At 33.8% G+C, this 10,868-nt stretch overlaps 1 protein-coding gene across 11 annotated transcripts in view; it reads right to left on the bottom strand.

The window, feature by feature from the left end:
- Nucleotides 1-1,101: 1,101 nt before the first annotated feature.
- ARHGAP12 (Rho GTPase activating protein 12) overlaps nucleotides 1,102-10,868 on the bottom strand; it is a 164,874-nt gene continuing 155,107 nt past the window's right edge. For 10 of the 11 annotated variants that reach the window (XM_014547967.1, XM_014547968.1, XM_014547965.1 and 7 more), the window contains 6 exons: nucleotides 9,679-9,795; nucleotides 7,520-7,618; nucleotides 6,199-6,276; nucleotides 5,965-6,099; nucleotides 5,643-5,745; nucleotides 2,561-4,807 (listed from right to left, as the gene is read on the bottom strand). In XM_014547967.1, the coding sequence (XP_014403453.1) occupies nucleotides 4,633-4,807; nucleotides 5,643-5,745; nucleotides 5,965-6,099; nucleotides 6,199-6,276; nucleotides 7,520-7,618; nucleotides 9,679-9,795 (707 nt within the window). In that variant the 3' untranslated portion in view covers nucleotides 2,561-4,632. Of the gene's footprint in view, nucleotides 1,163-2,560; nucleotides 4,808-5,642; nucleotides 5,746-5,964; nucleotides 6,100-6,198; nucleotides 6,277-7,519; nucleotides 7,619-9,678; nucleotides 9,796-10,868 lie in introns of those variants that run through there. The other variant, XM_014547966.1, reaches the window with a different exon arrangement.

The raw sequence follows: 10,868 nt of genomic DNA, 5'->3' as shown, positions 1-10,868 counted from the left end.
TTATCATCTTGTGCCACTAACTGACCAAATGGCCTTAAGCATTCACAATAATTCTAGGCCTCCATAAAACAAAACTGTGAATGTGAGGGTCCCTACTAGTCCGGCTTTATCAATTGATGAGACTGTTTTTACTTCAGTGTCTAAGATTCCCATTTCTCTTTGAAGGGAAAAACAAGACATTTGGGGGGCTAGCTATCTGAATCTGTGCCAGTAACCTGCCTTCTGACGCACACTCTTGCTTGCCAATAAATTCCATTCTTATCAAACTCCCTTCTTATCTGTAATACTGTCCTGCCTTGCAGAACCTGTTTCCTGGAATAATCCCATTTTACAGAGGCCATAAACCATGAACCATCTACAATCTCTGGAGGTGTTGGCGCAGTGCTGGCCAAACCTCTGGGTGTGGTTTCACTTCCCCCATCCCAACTCACAGGGGGCTTCAAAGCCCATGAAGGGTCCGGAAGCCTGACCCATATTTGGGGGACAAAGGAACTAAAGCTTATAAAGGGAAAGCTTCGTCCATATTCATCACTCAGGATTTAGAGACTGACTCCCCTGAGTCATGGCACTAGTGCAATCTGCAATAAAGGCTACTTTTCTGAAAACATCTTCTTGAGTGCCCGGCTGATTAATTCTCATGCGCCGCCTGGCAGCTTATCTGCAGCATCTTGACTAAATATAAATAATCTCTCAAAATGCCCAAAAGAAAGGTGGTCTTGAATGCTATGCTGAATCTCCACCAGGTACTCTACCATGACGTCACAGTGGTTTTGATTTCTCCCTCTGCAAAGGCCCCGCTAATAAGAATTTGTACATAGTATCATTGGTTGTTTTGATGGCAGTATAGATTTCATCAGCATTACTAGGTTCATGACAACATTACAAGTTTCAGTGCTATTTGCAGTGTGAGTACAAGCATTAGAACCATGTAAAAGATTTGGCTACCAGAATTAATAATTAAAAATCTTAACCAAAACTTCTTTTCTGAAAACATCAAGAGAGGAAGTAAAATAAAGTGGGGCCGAGAGTTGATGAGAAAAAGTGAGGAACCAGACTTTTCTAAATCCATATGGTAGTGGTTTGTTAAACGGTTACCTTGTTCTACAAGTGCTCTGTTTATGAGAGTACCATGAAAGTGCTCTTTTCTTTCCTTTTTTTTCCCTGTGGGAGAAGGGAAGCAATGAAGGAAATGAAAGAGTTCATTTAAGTGCTATATTCACATAAAGCTAATTTATAAAAGCTCAATCCAGCTGAATATATTTACAGCCACCACTGATCCACAAAACTTCAGTTGAGAAGACTAATTGAGATTCCCCAGGAGAACTGCCTTGTCTTTAGTAGTTACAGAATGTCTCATTAGGCATTCTGTACCTCCCCCATCTCTAGAATACAAAGTCTGCCTGCCTGGCCTGGGTTTACAGCTTGTGCATTTCCAATAGATTCCAATTTGTCATTATTGTAAGAGTGTTGCTTTTGTTTTGCAGCACCCTTTACCATTTTTGTTTGTTTGTTTCAAACTAAAGCTGCATTTAACAGGACTGTGTTAGTTATATTGGAATACTGTTTAAAAAAACAACTCTGCCCCTCCTCCAGGACTGTAACATATGGGCTGCTAAAGTCCCTATTTAACACCTTTTCTAGATTGCACCAGAGAAATGCTTTCTGTAAAAGAGGATCATTAAAGCTAATAGTTGGGGTTCAGAGACCAGTAAACTACATAAAATCTTATTTTCTACCCATTTTCAATTCTATGTTTAGATGCAATATTTGAGCATTTGACTTTTATGACACCATGAGCATGACACCCGTTTGACTATTTTTATTTTCTTCTTTACTGAAATGATGTGTGGTATATTTCTTTGTGTATTTTTTTTAATGCATAAAGATGTTGGAGAAATTAGTGTCATGGGAAACTATATGTTTACTTTAAATATTTAATTAGAAGCCTCTCCTATGAGCTGGAAAACAATCTTTTGGCATAATTATAGAATAACATTTTTCCCCTCTCACTGCTGCTATCTAATTTTACAGGCTTACAAAAAATTGTGTGATGAAACAAAAAATAGTATAAAGCTCTCCAGGTCTCTGCCCATACTATTATTGATGAATTTTCATTTGTATGAAAGCAATGGCACACACACACACACACACACACATATTTATATACACATAGTGTACAGATGTGTATATAACATCTGCCTAAGACTCAAGTTTGGCTGTATTATTCCATTTGTACTTTTCACATAAGAAAAAATTATCTATAGATTTGCCTCTGTCTAAAAGATAACATGATTTTTCGTAGATATTTCATAATTAACTTTTTCGAGTAAACAGTGAAGTTTCTTATTGCTTTAAATTTTAAATATTTTTCTTTTAACTGGAATGTAATCCCATACCGAATATATTTGTCTTTCAATTTCCAACTACTTTTTTTATGACATGCTGAAGTAAATTTAGTAAATGAAATTCCACTGACAACTTATTTCAGCCTTTATTATATTTTCTACTAAAACTCAAGCTGTTGAAACAAAAAAATTACTGGTTTTGTTACTACAAAAAAAACAAGTGAGAAATTTTAATTCACAAAGGATGAAAACACAGGACACTGATCTTACTGTACATACACTATTACAATAAATTGATTAGGTATAGACTTAACATTTAAGACTTTACACACATACACACGTACTTTGACAGAAGAAACACAGGACAATATTAGTCACTGATATGTCCATAACGACTGAGAGAAAGAACATCACTGATTGGAGTCTGATTGTTTTCCTGGCACACAATCACTATATAGGCCAGTCCTAAATCATGTGGTATTATTAAGGATATCTTTAGGCAAAAATAAACATTCTCACTTGGGGGTTTATTCTCCCTGCCCAAAACAATTTGCTTTCCCATAGCTATCAAGTAACTTGTCTTGTCATCAATTTAACAAGACCAAAACAACAAACAATAGTTTTACCACAAAACTCAGGTGAGAGGTTTTTAGATAGATCATACAAAATATTTGTTCCGAAGAAAGGCAAGCTATAAATTATAAATTAATTTCTAAGCAAAAGACTTGGTTACAAATCATTCACTTTCAAATTTTGATGAAGAAATAAAAAATGGGGCAAGAGAAGAGGTACTGGCATGGGGCTAGTAGAAAAGATGTAAAATGAGGAAAATATATTTGCCACAGAAAATATTAGATTCAGTTGATTTTTAAATGAGGTATACCAGTATATGCAAAAACAAAAAATTAAAAAAACAAAATAAACATCTCTAATGGGAAAAAATTTCTAAACCTCTTATAGTTTTCTTTATTCAGATTAGACATTTCATATACAGCAGTTAATCTAAAAAAATACATTTTAAAAAATCTTCAACAAACCATGCTCTCTGTAACAAAACCTTCCAAACCCTGTTTTATTATACAAATCAATCTACATTAGTAATGTAAAAAGAAATTCTCAAATTTAGCAATGTCATTTTCTGACATCCATCTAATTTACATATAGGTTTCCACTATTCATACTGCAGTTAGAATTCGGCAATAAATTGTTTTCTAATGTATTCTGTACATATTAAATAACCTAAAGGCTCCTCTTGTAGTGCATTTACCATTTAGCAAGTCTACTCAGTATTTTTCCAGTACCATTTGCATTACAGTGATTTGCCTGTAAATGTAATTAAAAACTAAAAGTGCGTAGTTAATTTTTATCAAATAACAACCTATTTTGGGAGGAGACCTAGTATTCACAGAAAAGTTTACCAATATCATGATTAGAAATGTTGACTTTGAATATACTCTGAGGCTATACAACATAACTTTATACATAAGCTGAAGGACATTAAGTCTTCAGCCTATATTTACATAAGATAACGTGTTTCCACAGGATCATACCAAGAACTCAGTATGGCACTATATATAATTAGGATTGTTAGCTAGATCAGTGTAGCACAGACAGCCCCAAAATACCCTGTACTGACGTGTGCTAAATTAAACTCAAGTATATCACAGTGTTTTATGTAGTATTAGTGTGCTGCCCAAACAAGCAACTAAGATATCCCATAAGGATGCTGTGCAATACAGCAAAAGACAAAGCCTCTGTCCAGGAATTATATCTGGGTTACAATAAATTTTAGCACTTAGACCACACTACATGCAAAAACCTTGAAAAAGAAATACACAGGTATCAAAACAGACATACTTCACTTTGTTTAAAATGCCCAGGAGCCATTTTCAAATAACTGATAGTAAGTATTGTTCTATCAATTAATAAACCTAACAAATCATGAGAAGTTCTACATTATCCAGTTTGAGAAAAAAAAATGTAGTTTTCTTACCAAATTATCCAGTGTATATGACTGGTTAGATTTGCAAGTTTTTATTTTTACTGAAATTCAGAGTATGGAATGCAAACATTCAGGATAAAATTAAACACAGTTTTATCACCTTGCAACAAAGCAGCAAATATGAGGGCCTATTACCCATTTTGACTCTTCCAGTCCCTTCTGATCCCTCAAAAAAGTGCAAAATCAAAGAGTCACTGCTTGGTCCAAAACAAAATACAACATGTATGAGGATTTAAAATCTGATGGAATCCAGTTCCTAAGCTACAGGTTGTCTTCAATATGAAATCAACGTCCGAAGATGGAATTTATTTCCAGAAGAATTAATTCTACAATCTGGTTTTGGTAGACAGTATGAACTGCGATATTACCAGTCTCTTTCTCTGGCTTTAACAAAGTAGGACCAAAAACAATTGCTATACTTTGATAGGTCATTCGGTTTTTTTCTCCATTTTCTATAACTCTAAGGGGGAAAAAAAATAAATTGTTAATAGAGAATATCTTAGAGAGGTAAATTCTTCAAAATGTGTTATAAACATAAACAGTTTGCATTTAAAAATGAGAAATAATTTTCATTTTCTGAAGGTACATATAAACTATTTAGCCAAGTAAAATTCAGTTCAAATATCATGTGAAGCTCTTCTGGATAAATATAGCTGGAAGGTATAATTAAACATATTCTAATAAGCTTAAATGTGATATTTTAGCTTAGCATTTAAAATAAGACAAACTTAAACATGACTTACAATTCAGGTGACAAAGATTACTGCACTAGGTTGATTGGGACGGGGGAAACTTCATTAGAGCACGAGCTTAAACTTTCAATTTTACTCATTTTATGTGTTGTTTTTAAATCTCTCACTGAATCATTTATTTTAGTATTCTAGTGGTTGTTCTTTCAGAAGGAAAAAATCAGTTATTAAGGTAGCTATGTAGTAACTTAGAGCAATGATGGCTTTATTTTAAGGTGATTTAACAGTCCTCATTTATTAACCAATCTCATCTTTATATTAATTAAATTTAACAATTTCTAACACCAACCACACCCTTGCTAGGCATTACTTCACACATAACATCTATTTTAATGTATTCTTTATACCAAACCCTATTATCTATGAGAAACTGAGGCTCAAAGGAGCTCTTTATCAAGTTGCAAAGACAGTAAGTAGCATAGCTAGTATTTAAACCTGGGTCTGAGTGACCAGGCCTCCTGGGTATACAACACCATGTGTCATAACTATGCAGTTCTATTTTTTGTTTTCCTAATTACTATTTCTTTTTTGTGCTGAGACTTTTACCTTTTGAGATGTCTAAAAAGGATCTGCATTGTATCTTGATTTGGCTTTGGCAACTGTTTGATTAGGTCCTTAACAGCAGTGACTCGCTGTCTTGGTTCTTGTTCTGAAAAAAAGTAAGTAGAACTGAAACTGAAAAGCAGTGACATAGTTTGGAACCTGTTATTTGGTGATACACAGTGACATCTGGTGGTCACATTTATAATTTCTGGAGCAAAACCGATAAAAAAAACCCCACTAAAAAACCCACCAGAATGTAGTGACTTAATCTGTATAGAGGATTTTCAACATCTAGAAAAAAAATGGAGTAGAATTACATACTTACTTATTGCATTCACAAAATCATTAAAGTGATTAAATGTAAAAAGTGGTTCTGGTAATTCTCGAAAAAACATTTTGAGTGCTCCAGTGATGACATGAATATCTTCCCATTTACTATCATTCAAGTTCAATTTCTCATCTGGGACAACAGTAGAAATAGAAACAATTTTAAATTACTTTAAATTCTAACAGCTCTGAGTGATTATTTTGGATATAACAATAGGGATTATGATCTTACCATGATTGACTGCAAATCTCAGTTTCTGAATCACTGCAAGGTTGCCACTTACTCTGTATATCCCATCAACATCCAAACCTAAGAGACAAATAATATTTTTATGTTTAAAGTACTTGTTTGCCTCTTCTAAAGATGCTCACATGTTTCAGAATTCTTATTCATTAACATTAGCCTAAATGATATTGTTTAGATACTTGGCAGAGAAAGGGTGGAGATTCACTCTGAATTCTATTTAATAAACAGCAACAATTATATTTTATCATGTAGATTGTGAATCATCTCAAGAAAGTCATTTCATTCAACTTGAGATACTAACAATTTAAGATAAACTTCTACAAACAGCTGGGGATAGTTCAACAAGTAAAGAAAGCCAATAGATAAAATCAGCCCACCCATCTTTTCTATGTCATCTTATAATGTAAACGCCATAAATACTCTCTTAAAACTGTTTGCCATATTCATATGTGCTTGTGACAAACTTAGTACAAGCTAGCAACTAAAATAATGGTTCAATAAAAACAATTGATAATTTAGTAACATTTTATATGTGGAATAGAATCATTTGAAATTCACCCAATTAAGCCTAAAAATTCAAATATTCATTAAATGATAATGCTGTACAAATTTTAAAAAGCTATTCATTTAACTTTAAATAAAGGCAAGTAGCACAGTAACTGTACTACCATGTTGACAAAGAGAAAGAGATGAGATCTGAACTGGCAGAAATTATGAATTATGTAAATATTTTAATTGTACATGATGTTTTTGAAGATATACAGATATAATGTGATTAGTCAAGATACTGTTAATTTATATAAAACTAGTATATTATAAACATGTTAAAATTAATCAAAATAGAAATTAGTTTGTCTTATTTTACAGTAAATGACATAAAAAAGATTAGATAACTTTATCGTTGTTTTAAGTTTTAAAATATCTCATTTTTATTATAAACAAAGAACTTTCTCTTAGTAAGTAAACATAATCTCATATCTTCTACATTGTCAAATCATTTAGAAAAATCAGTTTCAAAATCACTAACTTCTTCATTTTAAGCAAATGCCAACTCCAAATGGCTTCAAAGAACACCAGATACAAAGTAATCACAAGCACTGAACATTTTAATGGGTGCCCACAAAGGTCTTAATTTAAAACAGGTATAAACATGTAAGATTTTTGCACACAAGATGCTTTTCTTAACATCTTCCAATTATGGAGAACTTTTGGTTTCATCACTCAAAATCATAAAAACCCTTGGGATTTTGATGGCAAAACGATGGGTTGGTGTGCTTAACATTTTAGAAAAAAATGATTTTCTTACCATATTCTTCAACATATTCGATGCATAATTTCACAAATTTTGGCACTGTGTCATTCTCTCTCTGACACAGATTAGCAAGATTGGCTCCAAATACCTGATCTGAAAGAGATTATTTTTCCAAAAAGAATCACTTTGCTAAAATTTAGTTCACAAAACAGCTAAACCATTTCACAGTGCAATAAAGCCACTGAGTGCATCCAGAATTGCTTACCATGATTATACTCTATGTGATCTGTACTCTGCTTATCTCTTCCAATTTCATTTCAAACAATTTTCCTTCTTTACTAAATTCCATGAACACCCCAACTTATATTTGCCTGAGAACTTTATTACTTTCTATGGCATCTGTAGAGATCAATATTCACCTATATTGAGCTCCTTCTCATTTCATCAATCCTGGTCTCAGCTGAATGTCATCGCCATAGGAAAACCCTCTGAACATCTTATCTATCATAACCCACTTCCAGTCACTATTTTATTACAATGTTAGATAATTCATAGTAGACGTTACTCTTTTAAATTATGTTGTCCATCTTTCATTTTTATATATAAATTTTGTGAGGGCAAGGACCTCCCAACTGAACACTTGGCACTTAGTACATACTCAAGTATTAAAACGAGCCAACACTTAATTTCACAAAATATATTTCAAAGACTTCTATTAATCTTTCAGCACAAAAGCTTTGAAATGCCAACACTTGTGCTAAGCATTCATGAAAACAAACAAAATATCTGAAGTAGTGAATAACAACATAAAATGGCAACAGTTTATATTTCTCAGTGAAAAGGCTTGGTGAACAAATTAGTGGCTATTTCAATTCAATTATTTTTGAAGTTTTTTTAAGGTTCTAAACTCAAAATATTAAATTAATATACATTATCTGGGAGTATTTGTTTGTCTGTAACTCTTAGGTTGCTAATATGAATCACTTAATTAGCTGAACTCTTCCTAAAAGTTTTAACTATCTTTTTAATGAAACCCATTTGTGTATTTTAATTCAGATGCTCTGCAAACAGATGTACTAGTGATGATTTTTGTCAGAAACTTCATAATCAGAGACAAACATATATTTTATATATATCCTTTACCTATACCTTTATTTAAAATAACTATCACTGGCCGAACCGGTTTGGCTCAGTGGATAGAGCATCGGCCTGCGGACTCAAGGGTCCCAGGTTCGATTCCGGTCAAGGGCATGTACCTTGGTTGCGGGCACATCCCCACTGGGGGGCGTGCAGGAGGCAGCTGGTCGATGTTTCTCTCTCATCGATGTTTCTAACTCTCTATCCCTCTCCCTTCTTCTCTGTAAAAAATCAATAAAAAATCAATAAAATATATTTTAAAAAAATAAATAAATAAAATAACTATCACTGTTTTGAATTATGTATTAAAAAACTTACTTTTGGAATTAAACATGCTTGTAAGAATATTGTATATTGTTTAAGTCATATATGATTTTAAAAGAATGCTTTCTTACAAAGACACGATCCTGTACATTACGGTTCTTTTAATGAAATAAGAAATATACTAATTTTTAAATTATCTTAAATGAGAACTGAAGATAAATAAGAATAAAATTGCTTATTCATTATTTTTTCTTCTTTCTACTGTGTTAATGATTGTCTATTCAAAATTTCTTCTGATCTGTACATCTCAAAACTGAAAATCATGTCTTCTAAAAATGTGCCACGTGCCCAGTGGGTGTTACTCAGTGGTTGAGTATCGACCTATGAACCAGATCACAGTTTGTGCCCGGATTGCAGACTTGATACCCAGTGTGGGGCGTGCAGGAGGCAGCTGATCAATGATTCACTCTTATCATTGATGTTTCTATCTCTCCCTCTCCCTTCCTCTCTGAAATAAAAAAATATACATTTTTAAATAATAAATAAAAATGTGCCACTCGTATGATCACACTTGTGTAGTTCCTCTAGTACAGGGTTGCTAAAAACTTAATAGTTTGGTATTTATGTCTGCTCAATGCTTTAGTTAAAATAAACTCTTCATGTGGATTTTAAAAATCAATTTTAATTACTCACATGTATTTAATCACTGAACCTAAAAACTTTATGAGTAAGGAATGAGAACATTTTTATTTTGAAAATTTTTTAGCTTTTAATTTCAAATGTCTTATTTCTGATTTCATACTTCTACCTACCTTTAATATAACCTTTTTCACGAACAGCTTGCAAAGTGGGGCGCCGTGTAAGAAACTTCTTTAAGTTTTTCTTGTTTTTTTTCTGTTCTGAAGAATCAATGCTAGACACTTTCATGGCTGAAAACAGAAATTAAGCATTTCATAAAATAAAAACCTTTTTGAAAAAAGTTTTTCCAGCTAACATTAATCTCTTATATAAAAATCACAGTATAAAGTCAGTTATTCTAACTTTTATATGGTTTAAGAGTAACATGTGAAGAATCAAACTAACACAGAATTTTTCAAAGTGAAAAACCAAACAAAACATTCCATTTTTATCACTAAGACTGACCACAAACTGTACCTTCTTTGATATATATGTCAAGACATTCCTAAGTTGCCCTAATTTACATTCACTATTTTATAAAGAATACTAGAGGCCCAGTAAACGAATTCATGAATGGGTGGGGTCCAGCCAGCCCACTCCGATGGGGGCCGATTGGGGCTGGCAGGGCCGATCGGGGGTGGGGCCACGGGAGGTTTTGGGGGGCCAATAGGGGCCCAGATTGGGCCAGTTGGCCACCGCAGTGTGCATCCTTGTGATTGGTCATTCCAGTCGCTGGGTTTTTATATATATAGATACAACTTATCTTCTTTAACTCTCCATCAGTTTTAGAAGGTAAAAGAAAACCCCAGCAGCGCTAGCCGGTTTGGCTCAGTGGATAAAGCATTGGCCTGTGGACTAAAGGGTCCCGGATTCAATTCTGGTTAAGGGCACATACTTTGGTTGCAGGCTTCTCCTTGGCCCGGGCCCTGGTCAGGGCTTGTGCAGGAGGCTACCAATCAATGTGTTTCTTTTACATCAATGTTTCTCTCTGTCTTTCTCTCTCTCTTCCACTCTCCCTAAAAATCAATGGAAAAAATACCCTCGGGAGAGGATTAACAAAGTAACAAAATAAAACAAAAGACCAGCAAAAAAATTATCTACACTAATAAAAGAGAAACATGGTAATTAGCATACGACCGCTACCCTTTTCATTGGCTAATCAGTGAGTATATGCAAATTAACTGTCAGCCAAGATGGCGGCCGGCAGCCAGGCAGCTGAGAACAGGATGCTTGGTTGCCCCAGCGATAGAGGAAACCAAGGTTCCTGCCTGCAGCTGCAGGGCTCTGAGCTCCTGAAGCAACAGCTCCAAAAGATACAATGTTT

This window comes from Myotis brandtii, unplaced genomic scaffold, assembly GCF_000412655.1.
Source record: "Myotis brandtii unplaced genomic scaffold, ASM41265v1 scaffold49, whole genome shotgun sequence".
NCBI lineage: Eukaryota > Metazoa > Chordata > Mammalia > Chiroptera > Vespertilionidae > Myotis > Myotis brandtii.
This window is presented reverse-complemented; position numbering and strand designations above follow the sequence as displayed.